Genomic DNA, 25,253 nt, shown 5'->3' on the forward strand with positions numbered 1-25,253 from the left:
CATGCCCCACCCCGGAACCTGCGGTCCTCAGACTCTGGCCTGCTTACCACCCCCCGCACCAAACTGCGAACCTTCGGGGACAGAGCCTTCAGTGTGGCAGCCCCCACCCTCTGGAACGCTCTCCCTGCGGAGATCCGCAACATCCCCACACTCGACGCCTTCAAAAGGGCCCTCAAGACCCATCTGTTTGCTCAGGCCTTTGGCCCCTAATCTATCTGTTGTTTTGTCTGACTGACTGGTTGTCTGACTGCCTTTTGTTTTTGTTATGTTTGATTTGCCCCTGGTCTTCTTTGTAAAGCGACCTTGGGTCTCATGAAAGGCGCTATATAAATCCAAGCTATTATTATTATTATTATCTATTTTTTTCCTTCTTTACTTGCTTGTAAAGCGCTTTGAGCCCCAGGAAAAGCACTATATAAATAACATGTATTATTATTATTATTATTATTATTATTATTATTATTATTATTATTATTATTATTATTATTATTATTATTATTATTATTATTATTATTATTATTATTATCATTATTATTATTATTATTATTAATATTATTATTATTATTATTATTATTATTATTATTATTATTGTTATTATTATTATTATTATTATCTTATAAGATCAGCGCCACAGTACGCCCCATACTATATATTTTCTAGATAACCCCCTGAAAACATTTATTAAAATATTCACTACTATAATGTTAATGATGAGTTTCACAGTTAAGAGGCTTATTATGGAATAAGTCCAGTATCACGTCGTCAACATTTCCCATTTGTTGGTTCTAAATCTCTGACTTTACACTCAAGATATTTCAAATTCTTCCTCCCCTTCCCCCTCCTCAACCTTGAGTTTATGGCCCCCCAATTTCGGTCCCAGAAACCCAGTCTACGCCCCTGTCAGAGTAAGGAATGAAACTCACCTGATGTATACAAACACGGTCTCTCCTCCCTCTCTGAAAGGGTTAACTGGTAGTAAATCCATCTCCCCGGAGCTCCTCCTCCCAATTGTTGCTGCTGTTTGCCTCAGAAATCACACCACTCACCAGGTCCCGCCTCCCATACCGAGGGGCCCCTCCGGCCCCACCCACCCTGGACCACATTGAAATGGGTCTGATGTTGTTGTCAAACAGTACAGTGAGCAGGGCATCCATCCTATGAGCATCTCTGCAAAACAGCCACTTGAGACATTGGTGTAAATCAAATTTCTGACAGTGTGTTTTTATCATAATTAGATTATTTAGTCACATCAGAGTGCATGCATCTTCCAGTGCGCCTGGGAAACATGGGACTGCTGTTTCACGCATCTTTGTTATTCTTTCTCTTCACCCTCGTTCATACAGGTAAGTTTTCCTTCATTTGATTGACTAATTATGACTTAATTAGCTCAATGTGTGACTTGGTTTGCGCATTAAATCAGTGTAAGATTCACTCTGTGCGTCATGATGGTGTTGTTTGGTAGAAATGTGTTTTTAAATGATGGTTTAAATAAGATTAGAGTCCGTGTGTGTTTAAATTGCCCACTCCTGTGACAGCACCGGATGCAAGGTGATGGGGGAGGGCGCACTTATTCCGAGAATGTAGGTCATGCGCTCTCACCGTGACGCTTTCACTCATATTTACGCGTAATTTACCGTGAAAATCCTCCTGTTATCATGCTTTTTTATGGCTTATTATCTGCTTAAATCTTTGGCTGTTTTTGAATGCAGCCGCATGTTTTGTTTAATTGACCCGTTGTGCAGCCAATGAGCTTTGAGGAGGGTGAATGTGTAAAAAATGTAAAGCACGATTTTGAAAAAAAGCCGGTTTTTGCAGCCATTATATTATAATGTGGGAAATTGGCTCCACTTGTATATAAATCAGTGTAGAGGAAACACTTCTATCCTAGATCTACTGTATTCCTCCTATACATGATGCAATGTGCAGCCTGTTTGCACCTCCCATCATGTGTGTCCTGAAACGCCCTATACTGTGGAAATGAATAGAAGCCCTCCAACTCATGCTCCAACACAAACACTCAGTGTGTCTGCCAGCATTCCTCCAGCTCTGGTTGGATGTGAGTGTCCGTCAGACCTGTTCTGTTCCCTGTGTGTGTCGCTTCTGGGAAACGGTGTGTGTGGTGAAACATGTTGCAACTGATTGTTGTCACCTATGACCTTTTTTCTCACAGACATGTGTGGCAATGAAACGTGTCCCGTTTCCATGTTGGGAAAAGGTCGCCTCCCACACATGTCTGGGCAGAGGAGCAGTGTCTGATGTGGTTTTTAGGAATGTTTCATCCACTAAATGATGATTTGCAGATAAGCTACTCACCTTGGGAAACCTTGAATTTGGAAAGTTGAACTAATAGTCTAAAAACTTACCAAATTCTTGCTGAATTGAAGTAATTTAGGGCTGTTTTCACCAGGAAAATCACATCATAACATCCCTTTACTAAATCTTACCCAACTTAATATAAATGCAGTATAATTGCAGTGTTATAAAAGTCTCATTTATCCAGTTTTCTAATGTGTTTACACTCAAACGTAAGATTGAATACACTTGAAAGTAGCGTGCCTTTGCAAACAATGATCAATTAAATATTGTATTGAAATGCATGTGTTTGTGAAGTAACGTACGACTGGATAAATGATTGATCTCCGCACGTCCTGAAGTTTTCTTTATAAGTTCAAGGTGACTCATATAGAAATACATTTTGCAGGTGAAGTTTTCCTTCTGTCAAATTCATCTTAATAACTGCACAAAATGGCTTAAATAAAAAGACAACAATATTGATGGATTGATTCGTTGAACACTGTGGGGGCTAGTTTTCCTCACAAATTCAATGTTATTGATATACAAATGCATTTTGGGGGAAAGTATTACTTTAATCTCACTTGGGGGCAACTTTCTGGCTTTGAGAAATGGTTCTAAAATACACAATATTTAAGCCTCCAGTCGCTCTTTCTGCTCGCCTCAAGGTCAATGAATGAAAAGCTTGAGACGTCACAGATTGGGCAACAAACAAGAGCAGATTTGTGATTTGCCCAGCATGGATTTGTCCTGGATCGATAACGCTGACATTTTGTTGTTCAAGGACTGAACCTGCTGAGCCCGTTGAGTACACACCGAGCGTGAACGTGTGTTTGGTGACGAGGCTTCAGGGAATATAACTGATCTATTGAGGGACAAATCCACTCTTGCAGGAAATTAGAAGATAGAAATCGACCTGAGTCGAACCGTTTGAGGGTTTTATACCATCTGTTTATTTGTATTATTACCCTACAAGGATATCCTCTTGATTAGAGCCGGTTTATCAACATCAAGCTGATGACTCTCTTTAAGAAGCAATAACACACACCCTTTCACATTGAGTCATAAAGATATCATGGCCAGATTTCATTTCTTCACTGCCACTAGTAAGCCTACTATTTGATTTGTTTTAGATAGGCACAACATGTTTCATATGCAGACCTTATTTTCCTGTTCCATGTTCAAATAAACCATTTTCAGTGGTACGCTGAGAAAGAGTCGTGTTTTTGGTCATGGAAAATTAGGTAAAGGTCATGGAAAAGTCATGGAGAAGTAATTGAAAATCATTGGTGAAAAAGTGTATGAACCCTGACTTATGTAAAAAGAAGTAGGCAAATATAGTCAAAGTATTTAAACGTAAAAATGTAATCTAAAATAAATAGAAAAACAACACAAAAAATCTAAAATATTCAAAAATATATATGAGAAATATTTACATTTTCATAGATGTCAATTAATGATCACTCAATTGGATAGTTGATTATTAGACTTGAGCTACTCTTGTATGAACTGTTGTCTATAATATATATTGATGTGTGTTGTAATGTGTAAGTCTCAAAGTCAACTTTAATGTCAATTTTGTGTGTGTGTGTACAGACAGAGAGATCGAAATAACGTTTCCAACAATCCCGAATACAAAATACAATAATACAAATATGTATTAATATGTATATCCTCTATATATACAATCAACAGACACATTTACACATATGCACATATTAAGATAAAAAAAAGTCTTTGTAAGTTACTAGTAAAAGTACAATATTTCCCTTTAAATTGTAGTGCAGTTGAGGTATAAAGTGTTCTTAAAGTATGTTAAATGTGCATTTAAGTACAATAAAGTAGGCTAGATTAAATTAGATATACTTTATTGATCCCAAATTGGGTTTGTCAGACACAAAAAGTTAATATATATGTATCAGCAGTAGAAGAAAATACATATCAACAAGGAATACACAATATAACGTAAACACAGAATACATTAGAAAACTTGAATTGAGTACGATTATGCAATACTTGAGTAAACGTCCCTCACAGTCCTTCACTGCAGATGAAAACATGTCCTCCCACAGAAGCAGCAATAAAGCGTCCCTTTGTTTTGAACTGAAGCTTCGGCCATGACCGACGGCAGCAGACGTTTCACGCCAAACTGTTATTATGATTTATTGTGCTGTCAGCCAGTCAGAGCAATGCATAATTCATCATTTTTACAACCTATCACAAAGGACTATGAAAACATACACATAAATACTTCATTGGAGTTAGAATTAAAAAGCGAATCCTGCACTTAGTGAATCAGACTATTTGATCGATGCTAATGGATAGCTGCTAAATGCTTCAGTTGTAAACACCTCCTCCTGCACCTCATTTCTCAGGAGCAGGTGGCCGTATGGGGCCCCGGGGCCAGAGGGAGGAATGAACTCTAGTAACCCTTTCATGAGGTGCTGTTTCCCTGATACACAATCTAATTACTCCTTCTGGTTCAGAGGCTTCATCGGGGTCCATTAAAGATGGGGGGATGTTGTGTTTACACTCGTGTCGAATTACGTGAATTTCTGCCAGCAGGAACCATAAAACCTGGAAATCCAAACAAAGCAGATTTCTGTTATGAAGCTGCCATATCAGCAGCTGCCTGATAACGGGCTGATACATGTGGGTTTACATTCAGAGAGTGTCCCTGTGTGACTCCCAGCTCAACCATTCATCCGCCCTCGTTAAACAACATCCTACAGGCACGTGTGTGTGTGTTTGATCACGTGTGTAGGAGTGTAGTAGGAGTATTCAGATTAAGTCAAAGTACTAATACCACACCTTTAAAAGACTCTGGTACAAGTCAAAGTCTTGCGTTGGAAATGTAACGTAAGTAAAAGTAAGAATCGTCAGCATTGAGGGAAAAGTGCCAAATGCAGAGAAATCCAGAAGGAATTGAAATAAACACTATAACTTTTAGTAGCATTAGCTGTTATTCATGACAACATTGCAAACAGATTGTTTTGTAAGGAAACGCAGGTGCCGTTAACTTCCATTCATCAAAAATCTTCTCCATTTTTGGAGAGAATAACAACGTTTTATAGCAACTTTATTTGGATTAGCTGTGATTTGTTTGATGAGACAAGGTTTACGTTCAAAACTAATATTTTGAATTTGTTTTGACGTTAAACCACAACTTCCGTTTCATCACGAAAGGTTGAAGGCATGCGAGAATAACAACGTTTTCTTCATGAATTCAATGTACCACTGGATGAGTTATAGACATATATTTTAGTGCTGAAGAACTTATTTAATAGAATTCTGCACAATTATTTTCCTATGGGTCTTTTTTCATGGACAGCCAAATCACTTAGGAAAGAGTGAACAAAGAACTACAAAACAACATTTCTTTTTTTATTAGCTCCGGGTATCGACATGAGACAACATTAGAATTTGTGAACCTGAGGATTTGATATTGTTTTGTTGACGTTTCCTTTTGCTTCCATTCATCAAGAATTCATGCAAAAGTTTTCCTCATGAATTCAATGTACCACTAGACAATTAATAGATATTCAAATTGTCGTTTGTTTGGTTTAAAACTACTTGAATAGAGTTCTGCAGAATGATTATCCCCACCTTACTTTATCTCATGTGCAGCCATACTGTGTATATGAGGACTCCTCCCTGATGAATGATAACTCAAACAATAAGCCTTGGTTTAACTGTGTGTTATTATTTCTCTGTTACAGATACATTGACGACATGTGGATCCGATAATTTCCAGTGTGGGAACGGTAAATGCTTGCCGGCTCGATGGGCGTGTGACGGCATGGACGACTGTGGAGACGCCACTGATGAACTTCCTGCTACCTGCAGTGAGTACACTACAAAAACTCAAAATCTTGCCCAGTATATGTGTCTAATATCTAGTCAGAATATGTCTTTCTTTACACCTGATATAAGTTACAATAACTTCAGAAGTGACACTGCAGTGAGACATCAGGTCTTGTTTGTAGACATCTTGTTAAGTCAAAGAATCTTATTTTGAGTTGTATCTCAGAAGAAACTTATTTTTTTCACATATTTATTGGAAAATCACCAACATCAGAAAACAGAAAACTTTTGAGCATTTGCGGCTCATTTTGTAACACGGCATTTCCTGATTCTGGTAAAAGATAGTTCAAAATAAGTTTACTTTCTACTTCTTACATTTTGAACACAAATACCTGTACTTTCTACTTCTTACATGTTGAACACAAATACCTGTACTTTCTACTTCTTACATGTTGAACACAAATACCTGTACTTTCTACTTCTTACATTTTGAACACAAATACCTGTACTTTCTACTTCTTACATTTTGAACACAAATACCTGTACTTTCTACTTCTTACATGTTGAACACAAATACCTGTACTTTCTACTTCTTACATGTTGAACACAAATACCTGAACTTTCTACTTCTTACATGTTGAACACAAATACCTGTACTTTCTACTTCTTACATGTTGAACACAAATACCTGTACTTTCTACTTCTTACATGTTGAACACAAATACCTGTACTTTCTACTTCTTACATTTTGAACACAAACACCTGTACTTTCTACTTCTTACATGTTGAACACAAATACCTGTACTTTCTACTTCTTACATGTTGAACACAAATACCTGTACTTTCTACTTCTTACATGTTGAACCCAAATACCTGAACTTTCTACTTCTTACATGTTGAACACAAATACCTGTACTTTCTACTTCTCACATTTTCCAAACAGGCTGGTTCCTTTAGTTTGAATGTGTGTTTGGTGGCGTGATCATTATTCTTTAGAGTCATTGCGTGCCTATTGATTTGAACACGATCCGTGTATCCATCATTTCCTGGTCTTCTCTAAAGAAGAGGGACCAATGAAAACGTTGTCATGTTGCCGTTGTTCAGCATGGAAACATTCATTAGCTAACAATGACATTATTGTTCTATTAATATAAAGGGAGGTCAGGTACTCTTTAAAACAGCTGCTAGTTATGGGTACTTTTTACTGAAGTACATTTCAAAGCCCTCTTTACTTTTACTTGAGTAAAGAAGTTTAGTCAGTACTTATACTTTTACCAGAGTATTTTTAAACACGAGTATCTGTACTTCTACCTGAGTAAAGGATGTGTGTACTTGTACCATCTCTGATCTTATCTCTGTTGTGATTTCAGTGACTAAAACCTGCAAGCCGATAGAGTTCAGCTGCACGGACCGTCTGAACCAGTGCATCCCGGAGAGCTGGCACTGTGACGGGAAAGCTGACTGTGAGAATGGAGCTGATGAGGAGAGCTGTGGTGAGAAGAGTTAACTACAGGGGGGAGAAGAAGAAGAAGACCACACATCTGTCTCACTGTTCTTTCAAATGTGATTTATCTTCTTCGATTGCTCTCAGAAACCACAGCTTCTTCTTTCCTCCCTTATCTGAAGTATTCCTGGTCTTTAGTTACTCTAATTGCCCTGTTTCAGATAAGATAAGATATACTTTATTGGTCCCAACTTGATAAGGACATATGTTGGTCGTGTTAAAAATAAAACGGAAGTTGAAGTTGTGCAGTAGTGTAGGGATAAAGGATTGTTGTTGGCCCACCCTGAAGTTAGCATCTCCATGGTTCCCTAAAAAAAGCCAATTGTATTTCTCAATGCTAAGCTAAAGGCGGCTAATGTTGGGCGTGATGACGTTTAGTCGTCTCATTTAGACTCTTGATAGCAACTGCGTTTTTATATTCATCAGTGGGGTATTTACTGAAGTATTTTATGTCATAGAACAAAACGTTAAAATCCTAAAACGTTAAAAACCCAAAACCCATTCAAAAAAACATTTGAAACAAGCTAGCCAAAAATGCTAAAATGCTGACTTGTTCCCATGTTTTAGGAGTCATTTCTTGACCACTTCCTTCACCGAAAGACTTCCTTATATCCAATGTCTCTTCTCTTTTTAGCGCCAAAGCTGTGCACGAACACAGAGTTTCGCTGCGGGAGTGGTCAGTGCGTATCGTCGTCCTTCGTGTGTGACGATGAGGCGGATTGTGACGATGGCAGTGATGAAGCGTCCTGTCCGCCGGTCACCTGCAGCCCGGCCTCCTTCCAGTGCAACAACACCGTCTGCGTGCCTGGTCTGTGGGCCTGCGACGGAGACATGGACTGCTCCGACGGCTCCGATGAGTGGCCTCTGAGCTGCGGAGGAGCGAAGACACCGGTTACTGTTCCCGCTCATCAGTGTTCGAACCTGGAGTTCCCCTGCGGCAGCGGGGAGTGCATCCACAGCAGCTGGAAGTGTGACGGAGGCGTCGACTGCCTCGATAGATCTGATGAAGCAGGATGTGGTGAGAGTCATAAGACAAGGGTTCCTTATTATGCAAATATTATGCAAAATCCACTTCTTCATGTCTCTTCTACATCAACATGTGTCCCCTCTTCTTCATGTCTCTTCTACATCAACATGTGTCCCCTCTTCTTCATGTCTCTTCTACATCAACATGTGTCCCCTCTTCTTCATGTCTCTTCTACATCAACATGTGTCCCCTCTTCTTCATGTCTCTTCTACATCAACATGTGTCCCCTCTTCTTCATGTCTCTTCTACATCAACATGTGTCTCCTCTTCTTCATGTCTCTTCTACATCAACATGTGTCCCCTCTTCTTCATGTCTCTTCTACATCAACATGTGTCCCCTCTTCTTCATGTCTCTTCTACATCAACATGTGTCCCCTCTTCTTCATGTCTCTTCTACATCAACATGTGTCCCCTCTTCTTCATGTCTCTTCTACATCAACATGTGTCCCCTCTTCTTCATGTCTCTTCTACATCAACATGTGTCTCCTCTTCTTCATGTCTCTTCTACATCAACATGTGTCCCCTCTTCTTCATGTCTCTTCTACATCAACATGTGTCCCCTCTTCTTCATGTCTCTTCTACATCAACATGTGTCCCCTCTTCTTCATGTCTCTTCTTCATCAACATGTGTCCCCTCTTCTTCATGTCTCTTCTTCATCACATGTGTCCCCTCTTCTTCATGTCTCTTCTTCATCAACATGTGTCCCCTCTTCTTCATGTCTCTTCTACATCAACATGTGTCCCCTCTTCTTCATGTCTCTTCTACATCAACATGTGTCCCCTCTTCTTCATGTCTCTTCTTCATCAACATGTGTCCCCTCTTCTTCATGTCTCTTCTTCATCAACATGTGTCCCCTCTTCTTCATGTCTCTTCTTCATCAACATGTGTCCCCTCTGTGTAAAGAGACTCTGAAAGTTTCAGGAACAAAGATTCTCTCTCTTTTTGTCCTGATCCATATATATAAAAACCTGTCTGAAAATGAGCTGATCAGATTTTGGCCACTTAACGATAACGATGTTTTGTCTTGTGTAACCATTAGCCAATCAGCAACCAAGGTAACCCCCCCCCCCCCCCCCACCTTATCACCTGAATCTCCTCCTAGAGCACCATTGAGTTCTTTGTAACCAAATCTCTCTCAGAGGGGCGTGGGGAGGGGCTCCTTATTTTCATCTAAAGTAACAGACAGAGAATCAGCACTTTGGAAACAGGGCTGAAACAGAGGGGATTATGGGATGCTGCAATGATCTGTTTGGTGTTTCAGCCAATCAGAGACATGTCCTGGATATATCTGAGACCTATAATATATTGATGAAAAACAGTATAATAGGCGACCTTTAAAACAACTATTTCTAGAATAATGTATCGTCCAACAAAAGCTGTTATCGTCACAGGCCTAGTCATTCGTTAATCATCTCTTGTAATCTAATTTCTACTCTAGCACCCACCACCTGTGCTCCCGATGAGTTTGAATGTGATGACGGTTCTTGTATCCACGGCAGCCGGCAGTGCAACCATCAATTCGACTGCAGGGACCGCAGCGATGAATTCGGCTGCGTCAACGGTACGAATCTCTCTTTTTTTTCCTGGATCCTAGCAACTCTATTCAATTCAATTCAAGGCTTTATTGTCATGTCACACACACACACTTTTTATATAATAATATGTAGGCCTATATATATTTTTATTTGCACGTTGTTGGCCTATCCAGTACGTTTTGTATTATGCTGTTGTGCCACATGTATTGTTTAGTGTTGATTTTTGTTTTGTTCTGTTATAACGCCTTGTGCAGAATGCTTTGACAATACTATGTTTAAAATGTAGTCATGCAAATAAAGCCCCTTTGCATTGTATTGTATTGTATACATAATCTGCAAGATGCAAACAGATGAATGTTATGGATTTTTCTTTCAAAAGTCCAGGTGTTTAACAGTCTGATGGCCGGTGGGATGAAACTGTCCCTGAGTCTAATGTAAACTCTAGTGTTTTTTTTCCATCTATAACTGTATGTCTTATATCCCAGCAACCCACTGTGATGGTCCGACCCACTTTAAGTGCCGCAGCGGGGAGTGTATTAGCATGGAGAAGGTGTGTGACAGGAACCGTGATTGCAGGGATTGGACAGACGAGCCTCTGAGGGAATGTGGTGAGTTCAGACGTCTGTCATCCATAACTGTCTGCTTGATTACTGCTTTTATGTTGAGAATGCTAGTCCTCGGAAAAGAAAGATGGTTAACCTTTCTTCTTCCAACTGCAGGCTCCAATGAATGCCTTTACAACAACGGCGGCTGCTCGCATATTTGTAATGACCTGAAGATCGGATACGAGTGTCTGTGTCCTACTGGATATAACCTGGTGGAGAAAAAACGCTGTGCAGGTAACAACATCCCGCAGTTAAACTTATATATAACCAGTAATGCATATGGTTTGTGGGGTAGAGATGACGTATTTATTTTAGGTTGAACCAGAACTTAGCATCACATTTTTGCAGGAAATAAGATCTGTGGCAAACACACTTTTATGATACTTACATGTTTGATTCAGCAGGATAATCTCCACATATTAACACCACGTTTATAATTGAAGCTAACGTTAAGATATTAAGGAACTACAGCACCGTCACATGACTTCACGTCACCACCGCTAAGCTAAAGGTGGCTAATGTTGGGCTATAAAGGAACTACAGCACGGTCACATGACTTCACGTCACCACCGCTAAGCTAAAGGTGGCTAATGTTGGGCTATAAAGGAACTACAGCACGGTCACATGACTTCACGTCACCACCGCTAAGCTAAAGGTGGCTAATGTTGGGCTATAAAGGAACTACAGCCCGGTCACATGACTTCACGTCACCACCGCTAAGCTAAAGGTGGCTAATGTTGGGCTATAAAGGAACTACAGCGCGGTCACATGACTTCACGTCACCACCGCTAAGCTAAAGGCGGCTAATTTTCGGCGTGATGACGTTTAATGGTCTCATTTTGAAATGTGTAAACAACCACCGTTTTTATGAGATATTGAAGCTTCGGACATTTACCAGTGGGGTATTTACTGACGCATTTGATGTCCTAATACACAAATCTCTTCAGCTTGAGTTAACCACAGACCTTATTTCAGGCAACTAACCCAAAACACAGATTCAGACAACCCTGAAATGCTCATTCATGCACCACTCTATTTGGGAACAGATTATCAAAACAGTGTTGCAATGTGCTTACTCTGACGCAACCTTTTCCATGTAACTGTCTGTGCTTCCAGAACAAGAGTATCTCTTACAGGAAGGATGACTCAGAATATTGTTTTTGTTACACCATGTGTGTTTTTTATTGAATGGTTCCCATCTTTTTTTTAATTAGACATCGACGAGTGTGCCAACCCGGACACCTGCAGCCAGATCTGCATCAACCTGGTGGGCAGCTTCAAATGTCAATGTGAGGAGGGGTACCAGGTGGACCCTGCAACCAAAGCCTGCAAGGCCATCGGTAAATATCAGCTGCTCTGTCCAGAGTGTATTTTACAGTAATGTGTAACAGTTCAATGATGAATAGCCTTCTTAAAGGTCTCCTATTATACTATTTTTAAGCATATATTATAGGTCTCAGATAAGACCTTGATATCTTTTGACGTTTTGTACGATACACTTATTGTACGATATATAGACATTACCTGGAAACCTGGATACTTTTTTATGTTTTCTACTTATCGTATGGTATATTGACAGGACCTTCATCTTATTTACATTATTGACTTATTCTACGATATATGGACATTATAACAAATCATTTTACTTTATTGGCTTATCGTATGACCTCAATCATTTCGTATCCGACTTATCATACAATAAATGGACATGACCTCGATATTTTGTATGCCTTCAATTCATTGTATTATTATATAAATAGCTTAAAAGGGTCCTAAAATTAATCGAACATAATTTAAAGCAACTATTTATTGGATTATGTATCGTCCAACAAAAGCCGTTATCGTCACAGGCCTAGGTCTCAGATATATACAAATATATAAAAAACATGTCTGAAGTGTTTTGCTCAAAATACCAAACAGATCACACATTCTAGCCTCATCCCCTCTATTTCAGCCCTGTTTCTAAAGTGCTGATTCTGGGTCCTTAGCTTTAAAAAAAAGATTTAGAGATTTGGGTACGGAGGAAAAGAGAGAGGGTTTTATTTTCTGACACTTTGTGAATTCTCTTACACATCGGGGACACATATAAATGTACATTTAGCATGATAGGAGACCTTTAAAGTATATGTTCCTAATGTGGATAATTGTTGGCAATGATGGGGTTAAAACTTTAACAATAAAATATGTTATGTTGTTGAATGAAAGGAGAATATCTGCCCTATTTCTGGCACCTAAACAAAAATAGCTTAGAAATGTTAATACAACGCTGTAGCAGCTGTTAGCACTTTTAGACATCTGTCCCTTTTTTAATATATAACATTTGGCAGGACCAATTAAGCTGAAATTAAGAAGAAAAAATATATTTCTATTCAATAGAAGTACACAAGACAAACCAAAAACACAGCCAGCATATATATGATTTCTAAGACAGCTAATCTCTTCTCTTCTTTGATTTTGTGTTTTTTCAGGTACAATCGCCTACCTGTTCTTCACCAACCGTCATGAAGTCAGAAAGATGACGTTGGATAAGAGTGAGTACACCAGAGTGATCCCCCGTCTGAAGAGCGCTGTGGCTCTCGACATGAACATGGCCACCAAAGACATCTACTGGTCCGACATCTCCCAGAAGAAGATCTACAGGTGAGATAAAAGGGCATCAGAATGAAGTAGAATCATTACATTCAGTCAGAGAGGGTACAAGTACACACATCCTTTACTCAAGTAGAAGTACAGATACTCGTGTTTAAAAATACTCTGGTGAAAGTAGAAGTACTGACTAAACTTCTTTACTCAAGTCAAAGTAAAGAGGCTTTGAAATGTACTTCAGTAAAAAGTACCCATAACTAGCAGCTGTTTTAAAGAGTACCTGACCTCCCTTTATATTAATAGAACAATAATGTCATTGTTAGCTAATGAATGTTTCCATGCTGAACAACGGCAACATGACAACGTTTTCATTGGTCCCTCTTCTTTAGAGAAGACCAGGAAATGATGGATACACGGATCGTGTTCAAATCAATAGGCACGCAATGACTCTAAATAATAATGATCACGCCACCAAACACACATTCAAACTAAAGGAACCAGCCTGTTTGGAAAATGTGAGAAGTAGAAAGTACAGGTATTTGTGTTCAAAATGTAAGAAGTAGAAAGTACAGGTATTTGGGTTCAAAATGTAAGAAGTAGAAAGTACAGGTATTTGTGTTCAAAATGTAAGAAGTAGAAAGTACAGGTATTTGTGTTCAACATGTAAGAAGTAGAAAGTACAGGTATTTGTGTTCAACATGTAAGAAGTAGAAAGTACAGGTATTTGTGTTCAACATGTAAGAAGTAGAAAGTACAGGTATTTGTGTTCAAAATGTAAGAAGTCAAAGTCAAAAGTCGTCAGAAAAATAAGTAGTGGAGTAAAGTACTGATACCAGAAAAATGTACTTAAGTACAGTAACGAAGTATTTGTACTGCACTACTTCCCACCTCTGCATTTAGTGTTTTTTTTTTACGCCTGCTTGACACCAGCTCTTTATTTTTTACCCAGAGCTCCGATGGACTCGGCTGAAAACCCGGCTGAACACAGCGTAGTGATCGGCAGAGACATGGACGCACCTGAAGGCATCGCGTTCGACTGGATCCACGGGAACCTGTACTGGACCGACAGCATCCAAAGCACCATCTCCGTGGTTACCGCTGATGGCAGCCGCCGAAAAACTATCTTCCGTCGAGATTTATCCAAACCCCGTGCCATTGTGGTCGACCCCCACAGCAAGTAAGTCCAACGATACTAAGAAAAGTGGTTAAATCCAATGTGATCAGATGCAAAAAACGCATAACGTCTTATCACCCAGCATGACGTTTACAGGGCAGGGCAGACGAGGACAAGTACAGGGTTAGAAAGAGAATTTACACAGTATTTTAAATAGCCATATACCTTACATTTTGTTTAAATAATAATAGCTATGATAATGTATTTCTTTATTGATTTTCATTGGAATTGTCTGGCAAATAGTTTTAGGATCTGCAGCCAAATTGATAAATATTTTTTAATGTTATTATAGTTTTCTTAAAATAGTTTTCTCTCTCTGTGTCTCTTCTGATTCTGATATAATGCGATGTTACGAGGTTTAAAGGACATTTCAGGTGTTTCTGTGAGATCATGCTCCCTAAATCCTTCCAAGACTCTCTGTTGTTTACAACGTTTATTTTAACCACATATCTGTGTCCTCCCAGCTTCCTTTACTGGACCGACTGGGGGAGTCCCGCTAAGATCGAGAAAGGAGGTTTAAACGGAGGAGACCGAACCGCTCTGGTCACCGACAACATTGAGTGGCCAAATGGGATCACAATCGGTAAGATCTAGTGTTCATGTCTCTCAGGTTTCCAGTAGCTTATCCACATGCATACCAGGGATCTGACCTATTGACAGAGGTGGGAAGTAGTGGAGTACAAATACTTTGTGACTATACTTAAGTACATGTTTCTGGTATCAGTACTTTACTCCACTACTTATTTTTCTGACGACTTTTTACTTTGACTTCTTACATTTTGAACACAAATACCTGAACTTTCTACTTCTTACATTTTTAATACAAATACCTGTACTTTCTACTTCTTACATTTTGAACGCAAATACCTGTACTTTCTACTTCTTACATTTTGAACCCAAATACCTGTACTTTCTACTTCTTACATTTTGAACACAAATACCTGTACTTTCTACTTCTTACATGTTGAACACAAATACCTGTACTTTCTACTTCTTACATTTTGAACACAAATACCTGTACTTTCTACTTCTTACATTTTGAACCCAAATACCTGTACTTTCTACTTCTTACATTTTGAACACAAATACCTGTACTTTCTACTTCTTACATGTTGAACACAAATACCTGTACTTTCTACTTCTTACATTTTGAACACAAATACCTGAACTTTCTACTTCTTACATTTTGAACACAAATACCTGTACTTTCTACTTCTTACATGTTGAACCCAAATACCTGTACTTTCTACTTCTTACATTTTGAACCCAAATACCTGTACTTTCTACTTCTTACATGTTGAACACAAATACCTGTACTTTCTACTTCTTACATGTTGAACACAAATACCTGTACTTTCTACTTCTTACATTTTGAACACAAATACCTGTACTTCCTACTTCTTACATTTTGAACACAAATACCTGTACTTTCTACTTCTTACATTTTCCAAACAGGCTGGTTCCTTTAGTTTGAATGTGTGTTTGGTGGCGTGATCATTATTATTTAGAGTCATTGCGTGCCTATTGATTTGAACACGATCCGTGTATCCATCATTTCCTGGTCTTCTCTAAAGAAGAGGGACCAATGAAAACGTTGTCATGTTGCCGTTGTTCAGCATGGAAACATTCATTAGCTAACAATGACATTATTGTTCTATTAATATAAAGGGAGGTCAGGTACTCTTTAAAACAGCTGCTAGTTATGGGTACTTTTTACTGAAGTACATTTCAAAGCCCTCTTTACTTTGACTTGAGTTAAGAAGTTTAGTCAGTACTTCTACTTTCACCAGAGTATTTTTAAACACGAGTATCTGTACTTCTACTTGAGTAAAGGATGTGTGTACTTTCACCATCTCTGACCTATTGACCCCCCTCTTGTGTCTCCTCAGACCTGTTGAACCAGCGGCTGTACTGGGTGGACTCCAAGCTGCACACCCTCTCCAGTATCGATGTGCAGGGCGGTGGTCGACGCACCATCATCCTGGACGAACACAAGCTGGCTCACCCTCTGGGCCTCACTGTGTTTGAGGTGGGTGTTTACCTCCTGATAAACTCTGTTACCCATAAACCCAGAGCTGTGAAATACCACATGGCCCCTCACTGCACGTGTAAACAGTCGTATAGAAGCCGGGTTTGACCTTATTTTAATGAGTTTAACAGCTCCACAGCTTATCAACAACTTAGGTTTCCTCCTCGGTCTTGTCTCTCAGTATCCAGATGTTAAAAATTAGGTACTTTCATTGCATGCATCCCCAGTATTGGCATAGTAGCGTTGTCAAAGCGTTAAGGCCATATCACCTGTTGTAAATTATATAATATAGCACCTTATAACTTGTTGTGTAGGGATGACACTTGTTAGCAACCGCCATTTTAGAGACACATATAAGGTTCAGACATTCACCAGTGGTGTATTTATTATTCTTTCTTAAATACTTGTCTTTAGCGTCATTGTTTAATGCTAAATTGTTTTTATTATCCTTATATATTTCTTCTTTTACCGACTTTGCAACTTAATTTTTTAGATTGTTTATGTTCCCACCACCAGATACCAAAGCAAATTCCTTGTATGTGTAAACGTATCTGGCAATAAACTTGATTCTGATTCCTCTCACTACTCCTGCTGTGTCCCCAGTCACTTTAATAGTTGTTTTTTTTGTCTCTGCTTCTAGGAAAGAGTGTATTGGACCGACGTCAGTAACAATGCCATCTTCAGTGCCAACAGGCTGACGGGGGAGAACATCACAGCCGTGGCAGAGCACCTCTCATCCCCAGAAGACATTATCCTCTTCCATAACCTCAAACAGCCCGCTGGTGAGAGACACTCCTGGTCATAAAGGGCTTTTAGTTTGAATAACAAATCATTAGCGACCTTTTTTTATAAAACAAATTGAAAAGCACGACATTAAAAAGCAGGAAATGTTCCAATTTTTTTCCTCAACCCTCAAGCCTTTGTGTTAAGGCGTTGCAGAAAAAACTGAATGAGCAAATGTCCCTTAAAGGTCACCTATTATGCAAAATCCACTTCTTCACATCTCTTCTACATCAACATGTGTCCCCTCTTCTTCATGTCTCTTCTACATCACCATGTGTCCCCTCTTCTTCATGTCTCTTCTACATCAACATGTGTCCCCTCTTCTTCATGTCTCTTCTACATCAACATGTGTCCCCTCTTCTTCATGTCTCTTCTACATCAACACGTGTCCCCTCTTCTTCATGTCTCTTCTACATCAACATGTGTCCCCTCTTCCTCATGTCTCTTCTACATCAACATGTGTCCCCTCTTCTTCATGTCTCTTCTACATCAACATGTGTCCCCTCTTCCTCATGTCTCTTCTACATCAACATGTGTCCCCTCTTCCTCATGTCTCTTCTACATCAACATGTGTCCCCTCTTCTTCATGTCTCTTCTACATCAACATGTGTCCCCTCTTCCTCATGTCTCTTCTACATCAACATGTGTCCCCTCTTCCTCATGTCTCTTCTACATCAACATGTGTCCCCTCTTCTTCATGTCTCTTCTACATCAACATGTGTCCCCTCTTCTTCATGTCTCTTCTACATCAACATGTGTCCCCTCTTCCTCATGTCTCTTCTACATCAACATGTGTCCCCTCTTCCTCATGTCTCTTCTACATCAACATGTGTCCCCTCTTCTTCATGTCTCTTCTACATCAACATGTGTCCCCTCTTCTTCATGTCTCTTCTACATCAACATGTGTCCCCTCTTCTTCATGTCTCTTCTTCATCAACATGTGTCCCCTCTTCTTCATGTCTCTTCTACATCAACATGTGTCCCCTCTTCTTCATGTCTCTTCTTCATCAACATGTGTCCCCTCTTCTTCATGTCTCTTCTACATCAACATGTGTCCCCTCTTCTTCATGTCTCTTCTTCATCAACATGTGTCCCCCTCTTCTTCATGTCTCTTCTACATCAACATGTGTCCCCTCTTCTTCATGTCTCTTCGACATCAACATGTGTCCCCTCTTCTTCATGTCTCTTCTACATCAACATGTGTCCCCTCTTCTTCATGTCTCTTCTACATCAACATGTGTCCCCTCTTCTTCATGTCTCTTCTTCATCAACATGTGTCCCCTCTTCTTCATGTCTCTTCTACATCAACATGTGTCCCCTCTTCTTCATGTCTCTTCTACATCAACATGTGTCCCCTCTTCTTCATGTCTCTTCTACATCAACATGTGTCCCCTCTTCTTCATGTCTCTTCTACATCAACATGTGTCCCCTCTTCTCCATGTCTCTTCTACATCAACATGTGTCCCCTCTTCTTCATGTCTCTTCTACATCAACATGTGTCCCCTCTTCTTCATGTCTCTTCTACATCAACATGTGTCCCCTCTGTGGAAAGAGACTCTGAAAGTTTCAGGAACAGAGATTCTCTCTTTTTGTCCTGATCCATTTCTATAAAAACCTGTCTGAAAATGAGCTGATCAGATTTTGGCCACTTTATGATGTCATAACGATGTGTTGTCTTGTGTAACCATTAGCCAATCAGCAACCAAGGTAACCCCCCCCCCCCCCCCCCCCCTTATCACCTGAATCTCCTCCTAGAGCACCATTGAGTTCTTTGTAACCAAATCTCTCTCAGAGGGGCGTGGGGAGGGGCTCCTTATTTTCATCTAAAGTAACAGACAGAGAATCAGCACTTTGGAAACAGGGCTGAAACAGAGGGGATTATGGGATGCTGCAATGATCTGTTTGGTGTTTCAGCCAATCAGAGACAGGCTCTGTATATATCTGAGACCTGTAATATATTGATGGAAAATCAGTATAATAGGGGACCTTTAAAATTGTACCAGCTTTAATGGTAACTGTGAAAGTGTCTTCAATACATATGAAGCTAAACAAAATGTCATCCTCTTTTCTTGCAGGCAGGGATTGGTGCCAGGTCTCCGGCTGTGAATACTTGTGCCTGGCAGCTCCTCAAGTGGGCCGACACCCCCCCAAATACACATGTGTGTGTTCAGATAACATGATGCTAGCCCGGGATATGAGGTCATGCGTACCTGGTATGTAAATATACTGCACTATTATATCAAGAAAATATCTTTGTTAGATTAATTTGAATTTTGTATTTAGTTTTTTGACTCTCATTCCTTGTTCTTTACCAGCCGTGCCAACGCCTGAAGCTCCTGTGCAGCCTCAGGTTCCAGCTACAGACCCTCCTCGTCGCCCTCCAGTTCCAGCCAGCACCACACCCAAGACCCTGGTCCAAACCACCCCAAAACCCCAAATCCGTACCACAACTAAACCCCTGATTCGTACCACCCCAGTTCCCATTATCTCCACCACTGCAGCCAGGCCAGCACCACGCACCACCATCAAACCTCCAGTAAAGACCACCACCCCAGAACCAAAGATCCCGTCACCCAGGCCGGTGAATCCTAAAATCCCCCAGACCACCACAGGCGCTCTGGTGAATCCTAAAATCCCCCAGACCACCACAGGCGCTCCAGTCACATCTCCAGGTAGGTACCATAACAGTGGAATTGGTGAAATGTTTAGAGGTCAAATTGTGTAACCACTTTGTCGGAGCCATTTTCCTTTCATCATTATGGTTTAAATGTTTGTCTTATTAATATAAGACTTTAGAGTAAACTCTTAACTATTTATTTTTTTGAGTCACACTACGCTTTAAAATATGTTAATTTAAGTCTCACTTATTTGCTGTCAAATGTGCGCTGTCAGGTATGACGTGCATGTCAATTTGCCTATATATGGCATGACAATGGTACACAGCTGATTGTGATTAGACAGGAAGCGGTATAGTCTTTTGACGTGTTCTTTTTTGATACGGAGAACTTTTAGTTACTTTGAAGCATTGACCATTTTTACATAGTTTGTTTTGTTTGAGTGCCTTGTCCTTAGCTAGGGTTCAGTGTTACCGTTACCCCGACTTTAGCCGGACTTCAGCTGAACGGGAAAACCGCTGAGGTCCGACAAATGTAGAACTCTTTGGTCACAATGTTTGTTGAAAATAATAAGCTTAGTTTTGAAGTGTATTATAATGCCTTGATGAAGTCACTCGTCATGTAGCCTTCCTATCTGTTGTTTTTAAGCTAAATGATAAACATGGATGACCGCAATGTCCAGGACATTGTAATCCTCGCGGACATGGTTACAAAAATGTTTTGTGTGAAGTGCTGATCAGCTCCATCCACCATTAACTTCCTATCTTCCTATCTTTTTTCAGACATCCAACATAAATTTGCCACTGCTGTACCCAACACTGCCTCCACCACGCCGATAGCTCTGTATATAGCATTACCTCTGGGTGAGTTGCTTAGGAAGCTTCTGCAAAGGTGGCTCCTTCACAGAAACTACAAAATACTTTAAGTAATAACGCTACTAATGTCTAATCTTTCTCCCAATGTCTGCGTTCTTGTAGCGATCCTTTGTCTGGTGGCTTTTGGTGGCGTGCTACTATGGAGGAACTACAGGCTGAAAAACACCAACACAATCCACTTTGACAACCCCGTTTACCAGAAAACCACCGAGGACCAAGTGCACATTTGGAGGAGCAACAGCATTGATGGTTACTCCTACCCAAAAGTAAGTCTAGTTTGTCAATCTATATTACATTCTGGGTGAATTTAGTACATTGTGTTTGCTAAGTCTGACATCTTGTTTATTTGCTGTCATATCAGAGACAAGTCGTGAGCTTGGATGAAGAAGAGGACAATCCAACCTTCACAGAAAACTGAAAAAAGTCGTGCTGAGTGGAAAGAAGAGCCTTGATGATAAGCTACCTTGGACGTCCTTGTGTATTTTTTACCTGACATGGCACAAAGATATGGAATTTAAAGCCAGTCTTGAAACCACTATATCCTCACAAGCAGTGCCAAAAAAACCGGGTGAAACTTATTTTGAGGTTGCATATTTTTTACAAGGTTGACAATCCATTGCTGACACTATCATACCAAATCAACAGATTGTGAATTTCTCAGTCTAAATATAGTTTTTTAATCAGTTTCCAAATTGGGATGCTTATGATATAACTGAAAAACTGTGTCGCTAAAAGCCACATCGTGTCTTGTTTTGGGCTCAAAATATGCAACTAAGGAATTCCCTCTAATGTGTTTAAGGTACAATTCACGCATAAGTGTTAAAAATATCTTTGTGTATCACTTTTGTTACTTCATGGACATTTATCAAAGCTCATTTAATTTGTTTGGCCAGTTTCATGCCTTTATGGTAAATATAAGGCTAGCACGAGCAGACTGTTAGCTTAGCTTAGCTCAAAGACAAAAGGGAAAGGGCTAGCCTGGTGGGAATTGGATAGATGCTTATTGTACAGAATAAATAATCGAGATATAAATAAGTTATATTTAGCTTTATTGACTCGGTTTTGAAGGTTTTATTACCACAGCAAGGCTAGTTGTTTACATTTTCTTCCAGTCTTTGTGCTAAGCTAAGCTAACCAACAGCATCCACATGTTTAAGAAACATATATGTGAGCGGTATCAATCTTCTCGTCTGACTCTCGACTAGAAACCAAAATATTGAACTGTTAGTTTTATTATGAAGCTGCAACTAGGCGGCGATTAACTCACCTGTAAGACATGTCGCTTTTGTGTTTTTGTTTTCTGTACGGAACAACAAAAGTGAAAAATATCATGCATTATCATTAACATTAGGTGGTTTTTGCTACTATTGAACAAAGCCATGCTAACCCCTTTTCAGTCTCTATGCTAGGCTAAGCTAAGCTAATCGCCTTATGGCTCCAGCTCCATACTTAACGGAAAGACAATCTTCTTCTCCTCTCATCTAACTGTCTTCCAAGAAGGCGTGTATATTTTCCTCTTTGGTCATTGGACACAAGAAAAAATCTGAAAAAAACACTAGAGTGGGTTTTAAGGTGAGGTACATAATAGGAAGAATTCCACAAGTGCCAGTTTAACCAGTGTGACCTCAATAAGTCCCAATTATGTATCGTGTGTTGTTATGATTTAGTCGTTGCCTCAGTAGAGGAGCAAAAACACCATCCAAAGGGACCTAAAGACACTGCTGTGAAAACCTCAAAGAGTAGCACTGTGCCTTGATTTATGCCTCTGCGACGTCTTCAAATGTCGACATATGGTAAAAACAAAAATGATCTTCACCAGCTGCCTTATGTTCCAGAGTTTCTCAGAACCGTTTTCAGCTTCTGATTTGTGATGAGCTCCTTCCTCATGCGCCTCTGGGGAGGATCGTTGCATAACGTAGAGACTGTAACACTTTGATGAACCCACGTGTTACCAATGGGGCCAATGCTAACACTCTTTACCATGGCACGTGTATATTTATATCCTCCCTCGGGACCTGAACTTCACCTTTCCTTGAACATTCCTGATAAAAACAAGCCATGTGTTGGTGTTAAAAACATCCCCACCAGGTGTTTGAGCTCCTGTGTTTGTATCACTGACAAATGTGTGCCTTTTTTAATGAAATAATATGCTCACATGTTCATATTGATGCTATTGACCTCAATGGATATGTATGAAATCAATGTGTTTACAGTGACTTGTGTGAGCGATGTGGCGGTTTAACATACAGATGTTTTCGGGATGTGGTTTAATGACCATTGTGAGGTCTTAAGGTAGAAAACATCCATAAGTGCTGATGAACTTATTGTCATTTTACATCCACTGACTATCAGCGAGGATGAAGCATGTACATATAATGTTCATAAATGTAAATATTTGTTCTTTATTTTTTTTGTCAGTGTTTTAGATTTTGTTGTAAACTTTAAACCTTTTCTGTACATAAATAAATGCTTCTATTTATTATAGAATCACTACGGTCTGGATTTATTTATTGAAGACTGCTCTTAGCTAACTTTCATTGTTATTGTAAGCTAACCATTGAAACTGTTATACTTGAATTTTAGCTAACTGTTTATCTACTGTCTATTTGTTACTTTGGCTAGCTTCTTAATGGTTTTAGCTTTAGATTACTAGAACAACTGTTTATTAGTTAGCTATAGACAGTGCCGATTCTAGTCTATGGGGGCCCCTCGAACCAGCTTTTCGTCACCACACACAGCCGACAGCACAGCTGGGCAGGAGCTCCAACAAGCCGTTTAGGACAGAGAGTGAATACCTGGTGAATACACATACTTTACAGAGATGCTGTATGAGAAACCAATGTGAGTTTGGAAAATTGCACAATGTAAATCTATTCTAATAGACCTCAACAATGGAATTATGATCAGTAGAAATGGCCATGACATGGGACCTTTAATATAAGAAGCAGCATTTCACGGCGCGCTATGCATGGGGCCACCTTGAGGGGGTTTCCCGACGTGTCATTGCAGTAAATTAAAGGGTGTTTCATGTTGTCGTTGCTGTGGACCTTCTTAATCTACCTTCTTTGGGGGCCCCCTTCTGGTCCGGGGCCCCAAGCAGTTGCCTGCCTTGCCTGTCCGCAAGCGGCGGCCCTGGCTATAGATTACTACAACGACTGTTTGTTTGTTTGTTTGTTTGTTAGCTTTAGCTTAGTACAACAACCGTGTGTTTGTTAGCTTTAGATTACTATTAAACATTTTTATTTGTTAGCTTTAGATTACTACAACAACTGTTTGTTTGTTAGCTTTAGCTTGTTACTGCTACTTGTTACTCTTAGCTAACTATTTCAAATGTTTATTGTTTCATTTAGCTACATTTCCAACTGTTAGCTTTAGCTCTTTTAGCTAACTATTTCAAATCTTTATTTGTTCGCTTTAACTAACTATTACCACTGGTTATTTACTAGATTAAGAGGTTGTTCACAGAGACAAGCATGGAGAGTTTACTTATGGTGAATTTACCAAAGATCATAGGCTATATATAACACTGATTTTTAATCCGAATTTGGTAGTGTGTTTTCATCCTCTGAAACACAATTATGCCAATAGGCCTATATATAGAGTGGCGAAGTCACGCCCATCTACTTCCGCCCCATGGGACCTTATTTCGGAAAAAGTTATGCATTGAAGTCAATGGAGAGAGAAAACGTATCTTTCGATCCCGTTTGAATTGTGCCATGAATTACACATATGATGTTTGTCAATCTTAAAAAATAATTTCCATGTCAAAAAAGTCACAGTTTGTCGTAAAACTGTTGAAATATAAGACTATGAAAAATACGCAACTAGAAAGACTACAAATCCCAGATTTGTAGTCTTTCTAGTTGCGTATTTTTCTTCAAGTGATGTCACAATTGTTTTCCTCCACTAAGAGATAGCTAAGATCAGCGCCATATAGATATAATCTATCTATATGGCGCTGGCTAAGATAAGATAACTTTAACAAGATGCCTGTGTGCTTAGTACCAGGTTGTTATCATACCAGCAATGGGTCTTGCTCGTTCTTTCGCTTCCCGTCTGATGAAAGGACCAGAGTGTCTGGATCAAGCTAGCTAGTAGCTAGCACGTTAGTTAGCATTACAGCCTTGTCATTTGTATTAGCCTTAACATGAAGTAACATTAAGTAACCCAAAATGTTAAACAGTAAGAGTAGTAGTCATATTTCGTGAACCCTTTGAAGAGTACTGTCACACCGGTGTGATCATTCTATAATACACAATTTAAGCCCGGGGGAGAAATGCTAACGCTAACGCTAGCGATCTTCCCTACTTCATGCTATCTGCACAAATGGTTGACATTAAACATTAAAACGACCAGGCAGTTCAGAGAGAATCAAAGGAAGGCAGGCAGGCAGCTTTGCATGACATTCTTCAGGACGTGTTTC

At 39.6% G+C, this 25,253-nt stretch overlaps 1 protein-coding gene across 1 annotated transcript; it reads left to right on the forward strand.

The window, feature by feature from the left end:
* Positions 1-1,136: 1,136 nt before the first annotated feature.
* On the forward strand, positions 1,137-23,321 carry ldlra (low density lipoprotein receptor a). The gene is made up of 18 exons (XM_034127156.1): positions 1,137-1,343; positions 6,012-6,137; positions 7,467-7,589; positions 8,235-8,618; positions 10,067-10,189; positions 10,649-10,771; positions 10,883-11,002; positions 11,983-12,108; positions 13,237-13,408; positions 14,304-14,531; positions 14,993-15,111; positions 16,418-16,557; positions 17,198-17,339; positions 19,416-19,553; positions 19,656-20,012; positions 20,738-20,818; positions 20,933-21,096; positions 21,192-23,321. Exons 1-18 carry the CDS (start codon positions 1,259-1,261, stop codon positions 21,246-21,248), a joined length of 2,808 nt encoding a protein of 935 aa, XP_033983047.1. The 5' UTR covers positions 1,137-1,258; the 3' UTR covers positions 21,249-23,321.
* The last annotated feature ends 1,932 nt before the right edge of the window (positions 23,322-25,253 follow it).

The sequence above is a fragment of the Trematomus bernacchii genome, unplaced genomic scaffold (assembly GCF_902827165.1).
Source record: "Trematomus bernacchii unplaced genomic scaffold, fTreBer1.1, whole genome shotgun sequence".
Taxonomy (NCBI): domain Eukaryota; kingdom Metazoa; phylum Chordata; class Actinopteri; order Perciformes; family Nototheniidae; genus Trematomus; species Trematomus bernacchii.

What these genes read in the sequence shown, in the direction of transcription:
- ldlra (XM_034127156.1), top strand. Translation starts at nt 1,259, where the DNA reads ATGCATCTTCCAGTGCGCCTGGGAAACATGGGACTGCTGTTTCACGCA. An exon ending in CGAGCCTCTGAGGGAATGTG is followed by an intron (nt 10,772 to 10,882) that starts GTGAGTTCAGAC and finishes TTCCAACTGCAG; the next exon opens with GCTCCAATGAATGCCTTTAC. An exon ending in CGCTCCAGTCACATCTCCAG is followed by an intron (nt 20,013 to 20,737) that starts GTAGGTACCATA and finishes ATCTTTTTTCAG; the next exon opens with ACATCCAACATAAATTTGCC.